We start from the raw sequence: 26201 nt of genomic DNA on the forward strand, positions 1-26201 counted from the left end.
ATTAGAATATGCATGGCTTATATTCATTGGTAAAAGTGATAGTGTGCGACCCTCAGATAGACATTATTATTTACACTACATTCTTAAGGTCTGGAAATATCAAAATACATTGTTTCCGTGGTTCACTCACAATTTGATTGTTGTATAGGGGAAGCTGAAGTTTTTAAAAAGATGATACAATCGCTAAGGAGATTTGTTCAGAGATTAACATATCTGTCTTATCTTTTAACAGGGACGAATCGAAACGATTGCTTGAAAATTTTAGATGTGCTTACTGATCATGCACCCTTGGACAAGACTGCTGATGTCTTTTTCAGTAAATTTTGGGAATACATTAAATCAAATGATTCAGTGCATGCTGTTGGAAACAAGCAAACACTTGATAGTGTTACATGTAAGATTTTGAATACAAAAGAAGATGTTAATGTTAATTTAGCAAACACTTTTGACGACTCACCACTTATTTACTTTTGCCGACTGGGATGCCTTCAGTCTATAAGGATGTTATTGGTCCACAAAGCAGATGTAGACCATCAAGGGAAAAGAAGAATGACTGCACTACACCACATCACTTATTTGACAGGTAAGAATTTACAAAATTATTTCGAGTATTTAAAAGTGAGATATCAAAAATTACCGAAGTCCGAGGGAAATTCTAATACGCAGAGTCCCTAGGCTATTCCAAGTTCTTGACCTGAAGTCTTTCACGGTTTGATAATTTCTGTAACCACCGTTATGGTTAAACAATTGATATAAATGTAAAAAACAATTCCACCAGATTACATGATAAGCAAAATATTTCTAGCTGTTAATATACGGTGCATCAATGGGCAGATTCTTTTATGTATACTCTTAGTTTGTGTGCATAGAATTTGTAGCTTTACAAAGAATTAATGCGTTTCTCCTTTAATTATCAAAGTGTGTGATCGATGTTACTATGAGTAGTAAAACATTGTTAATTGTTTAATTGGTATCAGCGAAAATGACGGCAGAAATTACGTGTTCCTGGTTTTTTTTTTATCATTTAATAAACATACACTTGTGTATACAATTGGATGGTGAGCATATTCTCAAACGATATATTTATATGTTATCATGTGATCTAAATTTGCGCGTGCCATCAGTTTCAAACAAGGCAATTGAATGTTTTCAGGAGCATTTTGTCTAATGATTTGTAATGTTCAATGAGTATTTTTACTTAGTCCATAATAATAAAATAAACCAGATTGTTTTATAAAGTGTGCTAATCTAATCAACATTCGGTGCTGGGAAATAACGAAATTTAAAATCATTGGAATTTCAGATGGAATTAAAAGTGTTGTTTATTAGTGTTTCAATTGCGTCTTTCTGTATCCGATGAAGCCTTCTCGAATATTAGATTCTCTTTCAAGCATTTTCATAATTGTCATATGAAATGAGTTTACTCTAACTGACATTATAAACGTAAAAAAGTGGAACTAAGTTGTATTCTTATAACTTTTTGAACGGATGTTAATTACTCAATTTACATATTTTCATGTTCGTGGTGAACATTCAAAGCGAAATCTTAAACTCTTGAGTTTGAGTTATCCTTCTTTGAATCATTAATCTCTAGACTTGTTATTATAAAAGTTTGTAAAGTTGTATGTAATTGTTAATGAATTCCATAATAAGTTTATATACTATGATGAAACTTTAAGGAGCATTAGCTGTCAAATTTTTGTTCACCGATTTGACTCAAATTTTCATATTTAATGCATCACTATGAAGAATATTTCGCCATATTGCAAAACATATATGGGTTCATACAAATCATGCAAATAGGAACAATTATTGAATTATTCACCTGCAAGTAAATAATTGATCATGAATTTACCTAACTTAATTTGACAAGATTGAACAATACTGGCTGCTGAAAGCGAACTACTACTTCACTATACAACTTTCATTAATGGGGCAACCCAAAAACATAATAAGTTAGATATTTTGTATATCTTGTTGTAAGTGCCCCTTAAAAGATGTTATTATCTAGATCTGAGCGTTAATGATGAGTCTTTATGTAGACGAAACGCGCGTCTGGCGTAATAAATTATAATCCTGCTATGTATTGTTGATTTTAACGGCTAATAAATCCGCGAAATAATTTGCAAAGTGGTAAGCGGGGCCTGGGTTACGTTGGCAATGGATGGAGGTAAAAATGAAAGGATATGCATATTACAAACCTAGTTTACCATAGTTTCCGTTTTGAATATTTCATCATAATGTATACTTGTTATATTAATTTATTTTTGCAAATATTATTTAGACTATGAGCATGCTGCTTTAATATTCGAGTGTTTGCTTGGTGCAAGTCCAAGATTAGACATTTGTGACGACTTGAATCAGACAGTAATGAAGAGGACCATTGATATGTTATGTGGAAAGAGAGCTGGCTATTGGAATTCGGAATACTATTATGATCCCAGTATGAGTTTATATCATGTATATGATAAACATAAATATTTTAGCAAATATGTTCAGAAAATGTTAAAGGTTGGTGCAAAAACAGATCAAAATGATTTGAATAATGCATTAATTATGTGTGCCCAGATGAGTGATTTCACCGGGATTATTTGTCTTATACGCTATGGTGGTGACTACTGTAAAAAGGATGGGAATGGAAAGTCTATCTTACATTTGTGTTGGTCAAATCGTAAGTATTTAACGTATTAACTCAACTGAAATCACTTTTAAACACACAAAAATTCTAACTGTTCGGTGTGAACCAATGACCCATGTTATATATCGTACTCTGACTTATATTTTGTTTTATCGTCTCCAAAGGGAAGTTTTATCATCGGTATATATACCACATCTTTATTTATGTAAAACAGAATGTGCATTGATGTCAGAAATGTTATATCTTATAACACTTTGAATACTGCCTCGCACGTCGCCCAATATAAAAAGGTTCGAAACAGAAGTCACTATAAATACGATGTCGTCTGATACGGCAGATGTACCCTCATTACCAGCCATGACTAATATCTCAAACATGATTCAGATCCTCATACTAGTGACAATTGAATTTCACATATACACTCATGTCCAGCAACGCTTTCCGTAGACAAAAAGGACTACTGTATTAGACAATTGGGAACTGCGACACCATAAAGTTGCAATAACAAATTTGATGGTATAGGCATAGGTATTATATCTATTCCTTCGTGAAGCTTGGTGAATATGGTGAATATTTTTTAATTCTACACCTCGACGTAGACGCAGTCATGGTCATCGTTATTATACATCACCTACTCCGCATGATGTCTCTATTAATGACTTGATGCCATGTATACAAAGGCTGTTGGATTTTCATCACATTCGCACGAATCTTCATTCATTTCCCCTTTCTAAACGTCATTCTCTTTTCAATTTATTTTGGAAACCACTGTTACAAACCCTCATTCAAACCAATACAAACTTGCAGCTATAAGTTCGGATATTGCAAGTCACGGGCTTTTCAAGCCAGTTTGCATTGGAAAATATGAAAAAGAGAAAAGATCTTTACTTCGCCAGCAAAATTCTCGATGGCGTCACCTAAGGCAATATCCTTCATCATAAATTAGTTCAATCGAAAACACCTCCTCATTTCAAAGAGCAGTCCGTACCAATCATTTCTTATACCTATACCAAACCTATCGCAACTAAAATTACAAGCAGGTTTTGCAGGATCTCAATATTGACGACTTCAAATCAAAACCTCCTGATTGCACTTGTGCTAGTTTCCTATTTATGATGTATATATATATATATATAGGACATATAATCCGGACATGCACGAATGAACTATTTTCAATTAGATACTATATAATATATATACAATCGGAGAATATTTTCCAGCATTATAATCTAATGTTTCGATAGATAAATTGGCACAGTGTCGTTTACGTCATGTACAAGTAGTATCATCGTCATCGCCGATTAAACTTTACATTTAAATTTTAAAAATCATTTAGCATTCAAATATATATAAATTGTATTTCATAATCATATGCACGGTTGGTATAGTGTCCGGCTATGATCGTGGATTTTCGAGTGATTTGGTCGGGCAATTTCGAGTGTGAGAATTTTTTTTCGAGTGAATATGAACAAATATGTAAACGAACAGACTTCATCTCTGAGAGCGTGATATAGAAGCTTGTGTTTTATTTACAAAGTTATATTATGTATGATAGTATTTGCTATAGAAAGATGTTACTTGCAATATATTCGTTAAAAAAAAGTTAAAATAAGCCTTAAAATTTTTTGATTCCAAAATATAAAATAAAGTAATTTTTTATACACATATCACTGATAATGCCGAAGGAAATACAAACATGGAATTTAAATATCCTTATAAATATAGGCACTTTACATAAAATCTTGTTTTTGCATCGAAGACGACATTTTGAGACTAAATCCATTTGTTTATGTTTGAGTTTTTTTCGAGAACTGTCTGGGCTTTTTGGAGTGTGTCCATTTTGTTTCGAGTGATTATACAAATTGCATATAGTTAAAAATGATATTTTGCAGTGTATTTACGATTAAAAATAATAAACAAAGTTTCAAATTAAGTTCTTTTCCAGGCATGAACCAATGCATTTTTCGGTTTGATAATGGTATTCTTATGAAATTAAATATTTCGGGTTAATAGAAAGCGATGTCTATTCTTTTTCGTTATGACACCTATCAATAATTTCTTAATGTCTTTTTTTTTCTTTCTTAATGTCAAAATTTAGCTTTTACCAAAATCTTCTCGTCCGAAACTACTTGACCATGTTCATTATAGATAGAGATTACTGTAAAAATCAAGCATGTTCAGTAAAATAAGATCTACAAACAACCAACACCAAAACAGATATCTTTGCCATGAATTCTATATATTCTTGCCTTTAATGTTCAAGAGTGCAATGTGTGACATGCACTGAAGCAGAAAGACTAAGGTTAGTGACACAGGCTCTTAGGAAACTCTAAAATGTTTAATAAAATCCCATAACTCGGAAACTTAATTTCAATAATTACTAAACATTCGAAAGGGATGCTACCTCAACAGGCAATTCACCGAAGAATCATGTAAATTGGTAAACGCGTTTTTGAGTTTTTGTCTAACATGCTGACCAGAGACGAATGGACAACAGGGAACCACATTATGTCCCGTATAAAAACTCCATGGATCACCAATTTATTTTTTATTTCCTTTGACAACAAAAGTACCAAAGTAGAAAGGGATTTTTACAAATTGAAATATTTTGTTTCCCAATCAACTATTAATAAATATGTTTAAACTAACAAAAGTACCTGATTCTCCTGCACTTTGTTCAATATCTTTTATAAAGGATCTAATAATTTCTAATCTAATACATGAAATTTGTAGTAGAACGATTTCCGAACAAAAATCTTGCATTAAATTCAAAAAGGTTAGTTTTGATCAATGTAGTATTATATTTTTATGATTTATTGAGAATAAATAATATGTTCATTCATTAAATTACAGGTATTATAATACTCCGTGTTGAAGGCCGTACATGGACCTTTATAGGGGAAAAAGAGAACATTCAGAATTTAACCAAATTTGCTTTCTCTCATAGATTTGTAAGAAATTAACTCAAATATGGAGTTTTCTAAATATCTTATGATGAAGATTGATAGAGTCCTGGGCCTTAGATATGACGACTCAGCATAATTTCACAGTTTACATTATGCATAATTTACTTAAAGTCCTGAATACAAAATGAATTCATAATATTTGCATATATGTAAGTTTAATTGTTTAGAAGTGCTTATGTTTACTCTTCGCAGTCATTGAATCTCATCGATCCTTCCAGAATATTATTTATATGGTGTTTGTGTCCTGTCGTTAACCCATAAGTGAGCCGTAACACCTAAATCTGCTTTTTTGACACCACATAAAAAATACAGGCTAGAAATACAAATATATCTCAACAAAACTTACAATAGTGTGTTCTATCCTGAATATGTACTAAATATTCCAAATGGCTAGAAACAGCAGAATAGGTAGGAAAATTGAAGCCCCAGGGTGAAAAAACGTCGAAAATTGCCTAATCCCTGGGTCATAAAACAAATGATTTAACTTGTAAATGCTATCATTTTATGATTGTTAAGTCCTTAATAAAGAAAACAATAACTATGCCCTGGAAGTTATGCAAAACTCAGATGTAAGCAGTCATCTCTAGAACATTTTAAGTGAATTTTTATCTCAGACTGGTATTTGCATACATACAACTATTGCAAATATGGCTTTGTTTGAACACTTCTAGTATATTTATTAAGTAAACAGTGTCAGACATATGGTTACAGATGATACTGGTGTGACAAAAAATTCTAAATTGACCATTTGAGGTAGTAAATTTGAAGTTTAATTGACGAATAGGAATACAGTAAGATGTGGACTGAAGACAGATGCAGGATTGGATACTTTATGTAATCTTGAATGTTGTAATGATTGACTGCTAAACATTACATTTATAGTATTCTAAAATGCTTTCAATATGTTATCAAAACAGTTTTAAACAGGTTCTAGTTATTTTATATCAGAAAATATGCAAACAGGGTAAGCTGGCAATAATTAAAGTCTTGTTTTCAAAATCAAAAACAGGGGAGGGAATATAAAATGTTCAGTAAAAAAAACTTAGAGTACACACTGTTTTCTTTAAGACTATAATTCTGATAAATGAGTATAAATGTGAGAAAAACTGATTTCAGAGAATTTTCTATTGGAAAACATGTTTTTGTATTGGTTGCCCTTTGTATATACAGCTGTTTCTTAAACCATGTCTCTTTTGGGGAGATTTAGAATATTCATAGAAAATTTTGTTTGTTTACATACTGGTTCCCAGTTATGCTCTCTGTGTTTCATCTCATAGAGACATAACTTGGGAATGTTAGAAGTAAATATACATGTGCATATTGTTTTACATTTAAATCTGTGGTAACCCTTTATTCCAGATAGGGGTAGCCAAAAACAAAATAGTGTTGGTTTAAACTCTGAAAAGTTCATGGCATATAAAAGTTGAAAATATGCCGCACCACCCTGTATTTTGACCTTTGAAAAAAATTGTAGTGCATATGAACTTTAAATTCTAGGGTAAGATTTTTTCAAAACTTCATATTAAAGGGAGTACAGTTTAAGCCGTAAAAAGAGTCTCTATGGGAAATTGTATTGTCAATATTTACAGAAATGCAACCTATTATGGTTTACATTGATATCCGGATGGAGAGTTGTCTCATTGGCACTTACACCAAATCTTCCTATATCTTTAAACTAGAAAAGCCTTTTTAAAGATTATAATACCTTTTTTTCTTATACAAATTTTCTGTAAACAAAACCCGGACAATTTGTCTAAAAAACTGGACTTATTTACAATTGCTCTCAAAAAAACATACCCGGCCACGTCCACTTGTATTTTTGTCCATCTGATGAGTTAAGTCTTTTTCAACTGATTGTTATAGTTCGTTCTTATCTTGTTCTGCTATACCACTGTCTCAGGTTAGGGGAGGGTTGGGATCCCGCTAACATGTTTAACCCCGCCACATTATTTATGTATGTGCCTGTCCCAAGTCAGGAGCCTGTAGTGTAATTCAGTGGTTGTCGTTTGTTCATGTGTTACATATTTGTTTTTCGCTCATTTTTTTATATAAATAAGGCCGTTAGTTTTCTCGTTTGAATTGTATTACATAATTGTCTTATCGGGGCCTTTTATATATGACTATGCGATATGGGCTTTGCTCATTGTTGAAGGCCGTATGGTGACTTAGTTGTTAATGTCTGTGTTATTTTGGCCAGTTGTCTGATTTTTTGGTTAAATATAAGGAAATTGTGCTTCTTTGTTGATAGTAACATGTAAATAAACTCATCATAGATACCAGGATTAAAATTTTATATTTTCGCCAGACCTGCGTTTCGTCTACAAAAGACTCATCAGTGACTCTCGAATCAATATAGGTGTTCAATATAAGATAAGTAGAAATGTAAAACCTATCATAATTACGAAATAGCAGTTTTTTTAACTTATCGCATGTGTTATCACTATAAAAAGCCCGAACTGCACTCGAAAAAAATAGACCGAATCACTCGAAAAACCTCGATCTTAGCCGGACATTATACCTACCGTGATGTAGGTCTTGATGTTTAATGTCTCTCACAGTTCAAGTTTTCAGAATCAATTTCTATTTTTTTTTCTAGCTTTAGATGGTGCATTGGAGTTTTTGCAGAACTTTGTTGATACCGGACATTCATTGATTAGTATCGATTCGGTAAAAAATTCGATCTTGATGTCATTGTTGTCTGAAGTGACACGTGCTTGTAGGTATCAAGAAAGGGATGAAACAATAGCACATATAGTTTCATTTCTTATTCAAAATGGAGCATATATCGTGAAAAATAAAGACGGAAACGGACCACTACATTTAGCTGCTATGAATGGCTACCTTGCAACTATAAAAGTACTTTTGCAATTAGGCAAGGATTCAATATTTGACAACAACAACGCAGGAGATACAGCAATTCATATATGTTTGAAAAATCGTAAGTTAATGGTCATATTAAGATTTAATAATTAAAATCAGAAACACATACACTTGAGAATGAAAATGGAGAATGTGTCAAAGAGACAACAACCCGACCATAGAAAAAACACTAGCAGAAGGTCATCAACAGGTCTTCAATGTAGCAAGAAATTCCCACACCTGGAGGCGTCCTTCAGCTGGCCCCTAAACAAATGTATACTAGTTGAGTGATAATGAATGCCATACTAATTAACAAACTGTACACAAGAAACTAAAATTGAAATAATACAAGACTAGCAAAGGCCAGAAGCTCCTGACTTAGGACAGGCGCAATAATGCGTCGGGGTTAAACATGTTTGTGAGATCTCAACCCTTCCCCTATACCTCTAGCCAATGTAGAAAAGTAAACGCATAACAATAAGCACATTAAAATTCAGTTAAAGAGAAGTCCGAGTCTGATTTCACAAGATGTAACCAAAGAAAATACTGTGAAAGTACTTTAATTCGTGGATATCAATTTTCGTGGTTTGAGCAATATTAACATGTTCGTGGGTTTTTAAATTCGTGGATTTTAGTTTTTTAACTAAAATTAAAGCCTTAAGAAACGAAGGTTACAAATAGTCTGGATTGAAGTAAATTGCTGAGTAAACCTTGACCCGTGTAAATTGAAGTGATAACACTTATTAATCCATGATAAAGTGATCAACAGATTAAAATTAACCCATCAAAGGTGTTAATTAGGCCATAAACATGTCACCTAAAGAAAACAGTAACATAAACAAATGCTATAAACGTATCTTGAATTGTCAAATAATTCTTATCAAAATCAAGCCCAGCATGAAATTAGTATTTCCAATATGTACGAGAACAATGACGGAATAAAATGAACACTTTATCATACTTGCATATATAGCAATACCGGAAATCTGACTTTCATCGATTAAAAATATTTTTTATGCCTGAGAATTAAAAGAAGAAAAGTTGTACAATTTAGGTTGTTAAAGATTAAATAAGTAATTCTGCGTGCTGTTGTAGTTCTGTGACTGCTATGAAAGTATTCTCCGATTCAATACATTCTCTAGATCATATCAGTAGTTAAACCTACCGATGGTGATTTTCCATGTCTTGATTTGGACAGTGGTTGTTTTATTTCGGTCGGCTTTTAAATTCGTGGATGAAGTCATCCACGAAAACCACGAATACTGGTACCCCACGAATAAAAGTACTTTCACAGTAAACAAAATTACATTAATTCATAAATAACAACAGACTACTAGCAGTTAACTGACATGCAAGCTCCAGACTTCAATTAAACTGATTGAAAGATTATGATTTCATCATATGAATATCAGGCACAATCCTTACAGTTAGAGGTTTAGTATCATACCATCATAACATATATGAGAGGAACATAACCCTTGACATGCCAACAACTGGTTTTTGAATAAATGTGTTTAGTTCCGATGCTAAGACTATATATTTGAATCAATTTTAACGCCACAATATCCAATCTTTAATGACCAGACAACAGTTTCGTAACTATATCCCTTTTTAATAAGTCTATTAAAGGTTTTGTTAGTTTCTGAGGTCAATACTGACATTTTTGTGCTTTATAAAGAATATTTCCATAAAAATATGGATGTGAAATACCTGAACGTATAAGAAGTTTGCATGTTGAGCTATATTTACAAATGATGTCTTATATCGATGATAAAATGTTTTGACTAGTTTGTGATATCGAAAACCCTGGTGTAATAATTTGTCAGTACAAGTTGAGATATATAAACACCGTAAGATGGTGACAAGGGAACGTCACCATTTCAGAATAGATAATTAACGATAGGAATTAAAAATCATCTCTTTTATTTTAAATTTTAGTATTAATCTTTTCGTTAGTGAGTGGATTATTTGGTTTGATTGCTATCGGGTTGATGATTGCATTTTCGGCAATTTAATGTTGAACATATCAAATGTGTGCTGATTATAAGTATCCTGTCAACCCGGTCTTGTTTTCAGATAATAATATACCGGATATTCCTTAATTTTCTGCAATTTTGAACAGATGGCATGTTTCGGATGGAAATATTTCTGAAAAACACTGGTCGAAGGAATACGTTCCCAAGACTGGTATTTTTCTTAAATACCATTTTGAAAATTTTAACTCAATAATAGTGCTTAGCTATGTTAAAAATGTTTCAAATAATTTTGACGGGAAGATGCTCATGCAAGGATAAAAAAGGAATATCCAAAATGGCAAATGATAAATCTGTTTAATTAGACAGAATATATTTTGATTGATACTGTCTGTACAGAACAGGGAAATCGGAGTACCGCGGGAGTTAAACTTGTAATTATATACGCGTTAGTGCTGTCTTAACTTAACGTCATGATATCTATGTATAAACGTTATTGTTATTCCATGAAATCTTTCATTTGTATAGAAGGTCTTTTTGCCAATTTATATCTGATATTTTTGTTGTAAAAGTTTTCGATTTGACTAAATAATAGTGCTTAGCTATGTGAGAAATGTTTCGAATAATTTTGACGGGAAGACGCTCATGCAAGGATAAAAAAGGAATATCCAAAATGGCAAATATCATGGTATTTTAGGCAAATTCACCGGCAGTGGTGAAAAACAAGCAAATAGTATGAAATGAGTACAAAATATTAGAATATGCGAAAAATTCATTTGCCATCAACCAATCAAAATCTAGCATTCTTATATAAGGTGTAATTAACAATGAAATAAAATACCAAACATAACTTCTATAATACAAAAATAATGAGGTCTAATTTTTCCGCCGTCATCGGGTTTAAACGATAAATCAAAGAATTCAACTTCATATATAGCTCACATAGAACAATGTTGTTGATTAAAAATGACACCACTCCAGACCCCTTTGTTTTCCACATATTCAATATTGCCAATAATTAACAAGTTCCGGGTCGAATCCGATACCGATACCAATAGTATATTCACCTGTAACTTATTACCTTATCTATACGTTCCGCATCTGACAGGCGCACCACCAAACTGTATTTAGGATTATGCTATATACACGGGTCATAATCACAGGGTTGAGACTACTAAATTTAATCATTATCAAATTGTTCCTTATTGTAGTATTTTAATCAGTAAGACTTTCTAAGATAACAATACGATTCCTAAAATATCTGGACTCAACATAAGGCGTATATGTACAGTTTTCAATTTGTTAGCGGGCATGACGTAAAACATCGAATCAAATATTTCAACTTTGTATATTATAGCTAATATAGGACAATGGTGTAGATTAAAAATTACACCACTTCAGACCCTTTTGTTTTCCACATAATTAATGTAACCAATAGTTGATAAGTTCCAGGTCGACGGGTTCAAACAGAAAGATTTGAAAGCAGAGAAAACTGTGAATCTTATAATCGGCATAACTTTATCATATGACAATACCAATACTAAACTAAGGACCGCGATATCACGGGTGTGTTCTAGTACCTCATAAGATCCCTGACTGTTATTAAAAAACATAAGAATTTCCAAAATGTTTATATGCAAAACAAACATTTTGAAATGCTCTTATCGTATAAATACAAGAAATAGGGAGAAAGGTTTGAGTTTGTCGAACAATCACCATCTTTTTATATGTAGCGTCATGTCAGCATTGTTTGTTAACGAGAATAACTCACCCAGTTGAAACCTTAAAACGTGGCTGATGCTGTTTGAGAAGTATTAAACCAAGAGTTTATATCGATAAGTTCGAAGTTCGATAGTTTAAGGGAATACGATACAGTTTCGATCCCACAATAATTTATTTTACGAAAACATAAATACATGCTATTTTTAACTAAAGCAATTTGAATATGTTATAAAAATATACAGGGTACCTTCATGCGCTTCTTTGATCGATACTAGGGTCGAAATTGTAGACCTTTACTGAAAATATCAGTTTTATGGACATTTCTGTCCTTCGCAAAGACATGTGATTGAATTAAACATAACAAGCTAATTCAAACATCATAACTGTCCATAAAAAACATTAGATTAAAATTGAGAATGGAAATGGGGAATGCATGCGTATAACTTTCAATAAATATAAATTTTGTTACGGTACACTGGCCTTACAGAATATCTAAAAAAAAAAGTAAAACTGCTATATTATGGGACTGAAAAGGGGTCTTACTGAACCTACTGCTTTAAATAAAATGCTGAAATTGTGAAGATTTCAGTAATTTAGCATGACTTTATGATGCTACTACCCGATATATGTGCATTATATTGTCTAAAACAGCCCATATTTATGTAGCAGAATCATTCTTCTTTCCAATAAAAATGTAAATAGCTAGAAGATTACATTTTCACAATTTTGTAAAACTGATCTATTTTGCGGCCAAAAAGGGGTCTTACTGAACCCATTCTTTTAAAAAATTTACCATATAAACAGAAATATTGATTCAAGCATTTAAAACCTTAATTATCTTATATCTCTTTATATAAAAAAAAAAAGATGTGGTATGATTGTCAATGAGACAACTCTCCACATGAGAGACCGAATGACACATAACTGAACTACTGATGACTACATAAAACATATTTTGAATCCATATAATGAAAAAAATTGTTGTAATAAAACGGAAGCAAGAAAAAATTATATCAAAATCCATCAAAGGGAAAAAAGTAAATATATATCTATTAACTAAACTAAATCTCTTTGCCAGATGAGTTTTTGCCTTTGTGTTCGCGAGAATTCGATAAAAAAAATGTGTTTCATATGAGTACAAACACAAAACGCTTAAAAACTATTTTTATTATTCAAATTAACAATGACAACGTACACACATGTTGGCGTATGAATAAACAACATCAGAGTTGGCTAGTCGCCATAACAATTGACAACATTGAAAATGAAAGTAATACGTAAAACCAATAAGAAGACAGTAAATACACCAAATTTATTTATTTTCCTTTAATAATTTAATTGATAAAGTCAAATAATTTTTCTGTTAATCTTCAGTCTTAATTGGTTCAATTCGTCATTAATCGTGTAATTATTTGTTTCTTTTTAGTTCAGTATTGATAAATAAAGGTCAATCCATAGTAACTATCTTTTTTTTTGCAGTTTAAAGTTTCTTTTTTCTCAGATTTATTTTATACAGATTAGCTTTAATGTTTATTAAAACCATTAACGATTGCTCCATTGCAAACAACCTGAAGTTAAAGACGTTAAAGAGTAGGTCCGGTAAAGACCGACCTTGGCCTCAAATTTCAGGTTCATCTAACGAAAGATTTTGAACACTTTTTAATCACTTTAGTGTCTATTTCAATTGATTCATTAGTGTATGTGAAGATTTTAACTGATTTAGAAATTACAAACGCTCTGATTCAAGCGTAAATTTGAAAAATCTATCAAATATGCCATCAAACGTCACTTTTCAGTTTGTTTTTGTCAAAAAGGAAAGTGGCCGCATCCTTGTTCATCCTCAACCTTTATATGTGTTATGTATTATCCTCAAATACAACTTACATCTCAATATTATGAATGAACACGAATGCGGCCACTTTCATTTTAAACGGAAACCCTCTAAAATTTAACTAAAATGCTGAAATTGTGAAGATTTTAGTCATTTAGCATGACTTTATGATGCAAGTGCCAAATATATGTGCATTATATTGTCTAAAACTGCCCATATTTATGTAGTAGAAGCATTCTATTTTCCAATAAATAGCTTAAGGATTACATTTTCATAATTTTGTAAAACTGCTCTATTTTTGGGCCAAAAAGGGGTCTTATTGAACCTCATCCTTTAAAATAATTGACCATGTAAACTGAAATATTGATTCAAGCATTTAGAACCTTATCTTATACCTCTTTATTTGAAAAAAAGATGTGGTATGCTTGTCAATGAGACAACTCTCCACATAAGAGACCAAATGACACATAACTGAACTTCTGACGACTACATAAAACAACTGGCATGTCAGTTAACTGCTACTAGTCTGTTATTATTTATGTATATTCACATTTTGTTTATTTTCTTTGGTTACATCTTCTGACATCAGAGTCGGATTTCTCTTGAACTAAACTTGAGTGTGCGTATTGTTATGCGTTTACTTTTCTACATTGGCGAGATGTATAGGGGGAGGGATGAGACTTGAAAACATGTTTAACCCCGCCGCATTTTTGCGCCTTTCCAAAGTCAGAAGCCTCTGGCCTTTGTTAGTCTTGTATAATTATAATTTCAGTTTCTTGTGTCCATTTTGAAAATTAGTATGGCGTTCATTATCACTGAACTAGTATATATTTGTTTACGGGCTAGATGAAGGACGCCTCCGGGTGGGTGCGGAAATTTCTCGCTACATTGAAGACCTGTTGGTGACCTTCTGCTGTTGTTTTTTCTATGGTCGGGTTGTTGTCTCTTTGACACATTCCCCATTACCATTCTCAATTTTAATATCTCGAAAACATATAATAAAAGCAATTGCTGTAATAAGACGGAAGCAACAAAAAAAATATCTAAATTCATCCAAGGCAAAAATAGTAAATATATATCTATAAACTAAACTTAATCTCTTTGCGAGATGACTTTTTGCTTTTGTGTCCGCGAGGATTCGATAAAAAAATGTGTTTCATATGAGTACAAACACAAAACAAAACGAGTCATTAATGGGGTACATTGAGACCATATTGAAATACTGATTTACTGCTGAAACATCAATTCACTAAACTCAACAAATATGTTGTCAAATTGAGCATTTTGATGTGCCTGTCCATATTCTGATTTTGTGTTAGCCTATTGCCTAGGATTCAATCCAAATGCTAGATTTAACTGATTGCCGCGCTAATATGCATATGTATATTGCAATAATGATAATCTTACAACGCCAGTAGAATGGTGTTCATGTACTCATTTGAACCTGTTTAAGAATTCAACGCTTACAGACATTTGTGAATGTATTGTTTCGTTTTTTCAGCGAAGGCGAATGTATGCAAAATTATCGAAAAGATGTTAGAAAATCAAACTTCAAACCTGTGTCTGAATTCAAACGGAGAATCTCCACTGTACCTTGCAACAGCTGTTTGGCTAAGGCAATTAAGTGACGTTTCTTCATTAACATCTCGTTTGGTGACATCATTACTTGAATATGGGGCTAATCCTAATGATCACACGCAAAATCAAATACCTTTGTTGTCTGCTATTGAAGCGAACGATATCCAGACGGCGACCCTCCTATTGAAAGCTGGAGCAAACATCAATGCAACAAACCATAAAGGAATGTCAGCACTCCATACTATTTTTGTACCTCAAAGTCAAAAAGGTAAATATGCGTCTAATAGTTAATCCTCTTGAAAAAAGATACGAATATACAAACAGGATAAATGAAATCTTATTAACAGATATTTAAGAACAACAATGATGTTAATCTTTTAATCTGTTTCCCGGTTATGTTATTATAATTTTTTGTCACGACATTATCAGAAATTATGATTTGAATATCCCTTTGGGTTTTTGTCGCCTCTCTTGAAAATGGGATCAACATATTGTAAAACTGAATTGACTCTTGAGTGAGTAGTATGTAGTTCGTGCAATTTAAACTATTACCTTGCTACCGTTTCAGTAAATTTACAGCGGTACTGATTTTTCTGATAGCTATTATCCATCCAACGTAGTTGATTTGTAAACATGAAATACGTTTACAGGATTAACTATATTTAAAAACGACAAATTCGATATTCCTCTTCGCAAAACAACTACGCAAATCAATATTCTATCCTTCTGATTTCAGTGTCTGCAAGAGTTATCAACACAATAACTTGTGTAACTTCTAAATACAATTAATTTTCTCTGATTTCAATTGAAAGCATGAAATAAATCACAAGCTGAAATGCATCAGGTTTCTATTTATTTGAGAAATGTGTACCTAAAAATAATAATTCTTTTTTGGTGATATTAAATTAGATCACGCTGGCTTTTTCACACCGTCAGTTTTTATCCAAAGAAAATTGTTGTACAATTAATTTTCAATAGCTTCTATTATTTCTTTTATCGTAAATCTTTTTGAAAAAAAAACGACAAAAACTTGTTTCTTTATCTTCTTAATTTCAGATGTACAGAAATCGGGTATATGCCATACTTAATAATGTTATATATTTGCAAATGTAATACGTGTGTATTAATTGGTTATCGTGAACACTTCTGTTGTGTTTTATTCAACATTGATGGACATCTATGTATTTTTGTTTCTTTTCAGAAAACTATCTTCGTCTGACACAACTTCTGTTTGAAAATGAAATCAATGTAAATTTGGTTGATACAGATGGGAAATCTGCATTATTTTACTTGTTTGAAAAGTACAATGGAAATTATCACACTGACTCAGATGTTAAAATATTCAAAGACATTTTCAATGGTTTTTTTAAGCATGGCGCAGATCTTAATATTTGTGACAACCTGCAGGAGACCGTTTTGAGCAGTTTCTGTTCTTCTGGTCAGTGAATTTTTTGTAATTCTTTAACCTTCATTAACATGATTTAATGTGACTAGCTTGATATAAAAGTAATAAACGTTAAATTGAATTATATTATAAGGTTATATGCTGCCTCGTGATAAGAAAACAAACAAAAGCATGTCAAATACTAACGTCTACTAAATAGCATAAATAATGTTCTTTAGTCTGTCAGCTAAAGAAGTATGCAATATTTTATATTTTGCTTTGCGTATTGATACAAGTATTCATACTTTTTGGTATTAATGCAAAACGACCTAAAGTTAGAATTTGTCCATTTGATTTAAAACAGACGCTCGTTGTCCCGTTTGGATGATTTTGCACAAGTAATTTTTGGGACCCTTTATATCATGCTGTTAGTTGTGAACAAAAGCTCCGTGTTTAAAGCCGTATCTTGACCTATAATGGTTACTTTACTCTATGGATGAAGAGTTGTCTTATTGGCACTCATATCACATCTTTCCATATTTATGAATTCCTCTTCCAAATTTATAGACTTTAACCTTGAATTCGACATTAGAAGTCATCTAAGTACCAGACTCTATGACATACGAGATGATTCTACTTTTGAAATTATCAATTTGTTTAGTAGCAATATATGCACCTGCATATGAGATTTAAATTTCGCAACGCATGCGGTATTAAAGAGCTTTAAGCTGCTATTTCAACTTTGTCAAACGTCACCAGTGTCTGAGCAGAAAGTTAATGCACGAGTTTTATGTAGAAGAACGTCCCGTTCTTATTTAACAAAGATCAGTGCGGAAGATAATAAATTTCACGTATCAACTACACAAATGATACACGACGGTCTTACGGTGTCAATTCTTGGTACTGATGTTATTTATCTTCTTAGTGCCGTGTTTAGGTGTTATTTGATTCGTCTTTGTAAATAATTACTTTCAATGTTTTAATGCTTAGCTTTTTTTTGGTAATATTTATTTGATGAAATGGAACCTAGTTTAGATGAAACTAGACAACTACATATATTGCTCATTTTAAGATACAAACTACGATTAAAATGTATAAATAGGACTTTAGATTTCTTTCAAATTTCTAAGTCAGTTTTATGTTCTTCTTAAAGCTGCCTTATGTTCAACCAGATAACCTGACATAATACTGTATTTCCAGTTTTGGAAATGATCATAAGTGGCCGTTCGTGTCATTGGCGTTAAAACAGACCGTATAAAATGTTTACCTCCAACGCGTTTTCATTTTCAACGCTTTGGTTTTCACTTTAAACGCGTAGGTTGTAAAAGGTAACTCGTTGATTCTTAATTTATATGCGTTGGTTTTCAATTGTATACCGTAAGTTTTCAACTTTTGTCAACCAATCAAAAGAATTTCTGACTACGTATTACCTAAATATGGGTTACACTAATTACTGAAGCAAAGAAGGACAATGAGAAATGTTGAATAACATTTTTATTTCTGTAAAGAAATTATTTCAAGGTTAAAATATAATTAGATTTTAATATTTGATAAAGAAATATAAGAAAACATATACGAAAAAAAAATTAAACGCTTGCAAAAACGTGGCATGAAAGTTAAGATAAATGAACATACTCGTGTATAACTTGAGGTATCCCCGTGCATTATGCAGCATACCTTCCTTAGTTTTAAATGTTCCGGCATCGAACAAATTTGTTTCACAATAACACTTTCACGAATTTGCAAGAACGTTGGTGACTGGTTTATATCTACCACGATTACCTCCATTTAGTTTTTCATATATTTCATGATATTTCATTCAGAAATTGTGGAACTTTATTCTCTGAAATAGCGACGGGCGTATAATGCGCTAATGGTGAATATTGTGGATATTCATTTAACGTCTGAATTATGCCAGGAAATCGGTATAAGTTATACAAAAATTGAAGATATGAATTAAACGCTACTTTAACTTGTATACTCTATATATATTTAATTGATCATGCCAGTAATCTAATATCAATAAACTGATATAATTAGACTTGTCACGATAAGTTGAACATTTGGTACACTTGGCCGGTGGATTGTTTTCATGTTTTTTGATAAAAAAAATAATGCTTCAATCTAAATGCTTCTATTAATTTGAGACAAATCCTAATACATAAAAATTGGTATATAGTCAATGCACTGGTGATGAAAACGGTCAGGACACAGCCAAGGTTGGTAAAATTTAATTTTTGACAAACAAAAAAATATGTTTTCCTGATTTATTTTAAGGATATCTTATTAATATAAAAAAAGAAAATTAAAATTTAATGTTCTTAAAAAAACCAAAAAATAAGGTTATTGCATTGGTAAGGTCACTGTTTTCAAGCTTTTAAATTTTCGTTGTTTGTTATTACATTTATGTATTACATGACGACATTTTATCATATTTCAAAATTAACATAATTCGTATCAGAAATGAAAACAGTATTAGCATCGTATCATCAGTCCAATCATTAGTGTATTTCATATTTAGATAATACTTTGTAAGAAAGTTTGTGATTGATTGACAAAAATGCAAAACTTACGTTATAGAAATTGAAAGCCAAAGGGTCAGTTTTTCATACCGTATGACTATTGAATCAACGCGTTAGTTCTTTCAACCAACACATTAACGAACGCGTTAAAAATTAAAACCATAAAATAAGACAAGATGAGAAAAAATTATTTTGACTCGGCATAAGTTAAAATATACAACACGTGCTCTAAGGAGCATTTGAATCGAGTATATAGAGTTATCGATGATATTTTCTGAGTTATGTTTAATTATTGTGTTGCTTTCTTTAAACAGGGAAAGTTGTAGACATAGCGGAAGTTTTGTTAGAAAACGGGGCGGACCCGAAATTTGGATACTGTATTCAACATTCTTTGCGGAATTGTAGAAGTTTTTATGAAAATGCTGATTCCTGGATTTCTTTCATACATTCGTTGCTGCTGAAGGGGGCTGATCCAAACAAGCATAAAACAGATGGGTCTAACTTAATTGACTGTGTCCAGTATCAAAACAGCTATCTTGTTGAAGAGATTATCCTGTTTGGAGCTGATATTAATTTTGCTGATGGCATGAAGAAAACTGCTTTACACTATGCTTGTATACGAGGTTAGGGAATTCTCAGTTGTGCATTCTACAGATGCAAAATGTTAAATCGTCGTTTATGTGTATGATTTCTTTCATAATATATTTTTTGTAGAAATGTATGCAGTGCAAAACTAGACCAAATGAACACTTTTTTTAAAGTTTAGGTATCTGCATCAATCGACTTAATTGCAAATACTTTATGTTAATATTTGAACTGATTTCGTCATTGAAGATGTTCAAAAATAATATCCAATAAGCACCAGTCATACTAAACAACGATCGAACAACGCTCATCGTGATCTAAAATAAATTCAGATCGTAATGAGGTCGTGGTATGAGCGGCATGAAAATGTAAATCTTTATTTTCAAGAATTGTACGTATGAACAACAATTAGAAGAAAAGGAACAATATTTATATTAAACAATATTGTTCAGTGTTGCTATATCGCGGTATGAACGGGTTAAGATCTTAGAATGACTGGGAACAGCGTGCTATAATAGCAGAAGAAGCATGGACAGATCGTGTTTCAATACAATAAATTGTGGTATGATCGTAATGAGAACCTGATGAGCGTAGTAAGATCGTAATAATTGTAGTGATGTCACAGAACTTGTTATAATCGTAATGAGGACGTGGTTGCATCGTGAAAACAACGAAAAGTTACCTTTTCATGCCGCTCATACCGCGACCTCACCACGATCTGAATTTATTAAAATCACAGTGAGCGTTAGGCGATCGTGGTATAGTGTGACTGGGGCATTAAGTATGACAAATCCATGAAATAAATAATTATTTATATGTTTTTGTCTAAAATTTAAGTTACCACATTCGTGTTCAGTCTCAACGTATATATATATATAGTATGTATGATCATACAATACAACATATATATTTAAAAATTAAAACTGAACGATAGACTTAGTGCGGCCACGTCCATTTCGACAAAACTGTCTTAATATATTGCAAATGCTCAAATGGAGAAGCTTTTAGTAATAATACATGAATTAATGCAAGATCTTTTGGCATTTAACTGTCAAAACAGCTTCTTTTTATGTTACAAAAGTATTCTTCTATCAAATAGTTAACTAACAGTTTACTTTTCAACATAATTCTATAAATGCTTTATTATAAACGACAAACAGAAATCTTCCAGGCCAGGGCATGTCCACATGTTTACTTCGTTGTTGGTAGACCAAACCTATGTAGGTTTATAAAACCTGCTTCAGAATTATTGCCCCGGACCATTTTGTGATCATTTTGCGTTTGACTGGAACCAAGAATCGGTCAGCCCCTGACCAGATATAAAAACAGGTCGGTTTTTGACAGCAGATCGTCGTCTTTTATACCTTTTTATATCCGACCTATTCTTCGACTATACAAACGATAGTGGTATTGTTTTATTTTCCAGTAACGTTGAATACGGAACTATTTTAAGGATTCTTGTCAAATGAAAACCTACTTATTGTATTCTATATTCTTGTATAAATAAAATAATGGCTATAAAACCTCACACTTTGTCGTAACTTGAAACTTTTTAAACACATATCTATAGGTCAGGTCAGGGACAGACATGAAATTACAGCACTGTTGGTGAAACATGGATCTAATTTAAATGCAACATCTACGAATGGCGAAAAACCTCTTGATGTTTTAGTGCAGAACATGATCAAAAACATGAGAAATATTGATGTAAAAGAAGCAAAGGAAGAACAATGTGGCTTACTTACGATAGACCTTTCGCTCTTGAATTTACTGGTTCGCGGAGGTGCAGATTTGTGTCCTTCGATGCTTGATACAATCGATGCAAAAATCGGGGAGCTTTCCACTGAAACAATGCAGATGCAAGTATACTACTTTATTATTCCGCATGGTTATTGAGTGTTACAATGTTTATATTTTTGATTGCTTGATATAAGCGTTGTTCATTAGCTGTGCATTAAAACTATCGTATGAACGTACATTAAATTTTATTTTTTTCCTTTTCCTTATTATTCATATACGTTTGTTTCTTATTTTGTATTTTACACTTCTTTTAGTTTGTTTTAAAAGTTTTTGTTTTATCAAATTCTGAGAATTGAATGAATTTATTACTTTCCTTATAGTTTGCAGCAGGATGGTCAAATCTTTCTATATAAAGAAAATTCGATAGATGAATATTTATGATAGGATTATGTACAATATGTATATTTGGCACACATGATTGTGATCGGTGATATACTTTATATAGAGTTTTTGATCAGACTTTGCAGGTCACATATGTCAATGTTTAAGGCCAAATCTTAAATAAGTAGGCCTTCATATACATTTCTGGACTTTAATGTGGTGCGATTTATGATTTTTTTCCACCCTGTTGATATTTGAGTCTTTTTTATTATGTTCTGAAATACAATACCAATCAAAACCAAGGAGTAAACAAAGACTCAAAAAACCAAAGGACATTTACATCAACAGTTATAAATAAAAAGAATAAGCAACAACTCCACAAAAAATCGAGAGTGAAATCAGGTGCTCCGGAAGGGTAAGCATTTACTGCACCGTATACGGCACCCTTCGTGTTATTTCGTTTTTCATTTTGGTAATGATGGAAGGTTATTATAACTGAGGAAGAATATCAGATATGATTTTTGTCACTCTTTTGTCAAATGGCCAATCAGCTCATGATGGCGACCGTACAATTTCTTGAGTGGTGACCTTAATTTGATTTGATTTGTCTTAGCAATTTGTGAGAATGCAGTATTCCTCGTTCAACAAAATCAACGTACTTTAGGCTAGCTCTAGAATAACGTATCAATACAAAAACAAATATGCCTGTAGAGGAACGCTTGAAACCTATTGAAGAAAGCTTAGACTGTTTATAAGTTCCTTCGGATACAGATTTTAGTTTCTTGTGTACAAATTGGAGTTCAGTATGGCGTTCATTATTACTGAACTAGTATATATATTTGTTATGGTGCTAGCTGAAGGACACCTCCGGGTGCGGGAATTTCTCGCTGGATTGAAGACCTGTTGGTGACCTTCTGCTGTTGTATATTCTTTGGTTGAGTTGTTGTCTCTTTGACGCATTCCCCATTTCCATTCTCAATTTTATTTATAATTATAATCACTTTCGCCTTTTTTCAGACCAGATAAAAATACAAGTCGGTCAGCGCTGTTCATGTTAATAAGTAATGGACTCTTCAAAACTGCAGAGTATTTGCTACATAGTGGATGGGATGTGGAAAAGGAAGAATGGTTTGATGCCTTTGATGTCTCAAAGCTTGATCTAGAAAATGTAACAGTAGAATGCAACATCCACAAGAGATATGAAAATGAAACTAGAAAAGCAGAGTTTCAATCATTCTTGGAGAGTATTGACACAGGTCCAAAATCCTTAACAAATATATGCAGGAATGCAATTCGACATCAACTGTCAACGGTTTCGAATGGTTCTGAGATTGAAACAAAGATTTCAGCACTTCCGCTTCCGTCAAAAATCAAATGCTTCTTATCTTTGAAGGAATTTATGAACGACATAGAGAATATTGTGATTGAAAAGTAAGTTTTTTGTAGATTTGCATTGAAGTATACACCAACAATGTGTACTACATAGAGAATATAGTATGGCATCAGTATCAACCCGAGACACTAATATAGTCCAATAGCTCTGATTGAGGCATTATGTACATTGAGGATTTATACAGTGTGCAACATTTTAAAAATCAAATCGTATACACTTGATAAAATTGCGGTTTTTATCCAACGCAATTATAAGTTTGAACGTAGTTTTCAATTTAGAATCTTATATATATATATAGTAGTTTTCAATTTAGACTCGTATATATAAAGTAGTTTTCAATTTAGACTCGTATATAAATATATATACATATATATAAACGATCTAAATTGAAAACTACGTTCAAACCTATGATTGTGTTGGATAAAAACCGCAATTTTAAACGTGTGCAGGTAACACAAATTTCGTTGTAGAAGGGTCTAAAAACATATATATATATAAACGAGTCTAAATTGAAAAAAGTCAATATAGGATGAACGGATCATATTAACCGGGGGGAAAATATGATACAAGCCCAAATAGAAAAATATAAACGAGTATAAATTGAAAACTACATTCAAACCTATAATTGCGTTGGAAAAAAACCGCAATTTTTATACGTGAGCATGTCAGACAAATTTCGTTGTAGAAGGGTCTAAAAACAGCACAAACAACATTTTCCAAAAGACCAAAAAAGTGAAAAAGTATATTTAAACAAAACGCATTTGACTAACAGGTCGAACAACTGATGTTCTTTAACCCTGCTGACTGCCATTGGCGATAGCCAAATAAAATTGAATACAAGATGTGACAAAATGGATCTTACTATAAATTTAATACTAAACAGAAATTTCTTTTTTAAACTTAGGGCCACGATGTAATGCAACAAACATACGGTGTCAATATTTGTTTAGTACCTCAGATCCGGATTTCGACAATAAATGTCTCTTCAGTGATGTTAGGGATAGAAACGGTATATGGAAAGGCCATATAAAAAATACCCTCATTTTTAGATAGACTCTTGAATTTTAAGAGTCAATATAGGATGAACTGATCATATAAACCGGAGGGAAAATATGATACAAGCCCAAACGGAAAAGTATAAACGAGTCTAAATTGAAAACTGCGTTTAACCTATGATTGCGTTGGATAAAAACCTCATTTTTATACGTGTGATTGTAAAACAAATTTCGTTGTAAAAGGGTCTAAAAACAGCACAAACAACATTTTCCTACAAACCAAAAAAGTGAAACAGTATATTTAAACAAAACGCATTTGACTAACAGGTCTAACAACTGATGTTCTTACAGCCTGTTGACTGCCATTGGCGAGTGCTAAATAAAAATGATCACGAGATGTATTAAAATGGATCTTAATATAAATTTAATACTTAACAAAAAACGATAAATTTGTAGCAAAGAGGTATGCCACAAACACAAGGTGTCAATATTTGTTTGTACCCCAGATCTAGATTTCGACAATATATGTCTCGTCAGTGATGTAAGGGATCGAAACAGTTTTTGGAAGGACATATAATTAACCCTCAATTTCAGATAGACTCTTGAATTTTAAGAGTCAATATAGGATGAACGGATCATATAAACCGGAGGGAAAATATGATACAAGCCCATACGAAAAATATAAACGAGACTAAATTGAACACTACGTTCAAACCTATGGTTGTTTTGGATAAAAACTTCAATTTGTATACGTGTGCATGTAAAACAAGTATTAGATAAAATACAAAGGTAACAAAGAAACGGGCCGGTAACAACCATTGCCGGATAGTTTTTCTGCACGAGTACTCAGGTCAAGGTCCAAGGCGAAAAACTATTTGGCTGGTTGTAACCGGCCTGTTTTTTTTGTCACTTATATTTTTAATCTGACTTCTTCGACGTTTCAAGAAAGTAATAATAATTTAAGCAAGACAAAACATTCGACAAACTTAGATAGTCATAAAGCAGTAAATGTAAGTTATATAATAAACATATTTTTTTTATTTCCCTTCAACCGAGATTTTTTTGAAAGAAAATAAATCAGGAATCTAATAATTTGATAAAAAAAAAAGTAAAGATAAATGTTGTACGCATTTAAGACTTTTTAAAACACAACTTCTAAAAAAAAAGTAATATATTAAAGAAAAATATGTAGGTATAACGTAAGATTTTATGAATGAAACGGAAAGCAGAGAGGGGGAGGTCTAATTCATTTTAAAATAAGCAGGCTGTGATCTTTATTTTTGATGAAAAAATGTAAGATGTGCCATTCGATCCCCCCATGAAAAAATCGTAAAAATCGCGCAATATTCAGTGGTGTGGGTCGCAGGAAACAACCTTTTTTTGACGGTATTTAAATAGGGAGATTAAAGTTGAACCCCCCCCCCCCCCCCCCGCTGTTAAGTCCTGTTAAGTCCTGGATTTTACCTGGATCCGACAGTGATATAAATTCGATAACAATATAAATGTATCAAAAGATTGAACTACCTTCTTCATTAATGAATGAAATGTTTATGAAAAAATGGATTTTGTCTTACTATTATTAATATTCATGCTATACTTTGATTTTTTTTTTTAATTCATGCTCGTCTCTAGAT

The 26201-nt window shown here is 32.1% G+C and overlaps 1 protein-coding gene across 1 annotated transcript in view; it reads left to right on the forward strand.

Moving 5' to 3' along the window:
* The window catches only part of LOC134684400 (uncharacterized), a 64087-nt gene that overhangs the window by 35804 nt on the left and 2082 nt on the right, over positions 1-26201 (forward strand). The window contains exons 14-21 of the mRNA XM_063543684.1: positions 233-583; positions 2285-2671; positions 8201-8542; positions 15491-15835; positions 16769-17005; positions 19788-20096; positions 21629-21917; positions 23197-23610. Coding sequence (XP_063399754.1) covers positions 233-583; positions 2285-2671; positions 8201-8542; positions 15491-15835; positions 16769-17005; positions 19788-20096; positions 21629-21917; positions 23197-23610 — 2674 coding nt within the window. The remainder of the gene's footprint in view (positions 1-232; positions 584-2284; positions 2672-8200; positions 8543-15490; positions 15836-16768; positions 17006-19787; positions 20097-21628; positions 21918-23196; positions 23611-26201) is intronic.

The sequence above is a fragment of the Mytilus trossulus genome, chromosome 9 (genome assembly GCF_036588685.1).
Source record: "Mytilus trossulus isolate FHL-02 chromosome 9, PNRI_Mtr1.1.1.hap1, whole genome shotgun sequence".
In the NCBI taxonomy this organism is placed as follows: domain Eukaryota; kingdom Metazoa; phylum Mollusca; class Bivalvia; order Mytilida; family Mytilidae; genus Mytilus; species Mytilus trossulus.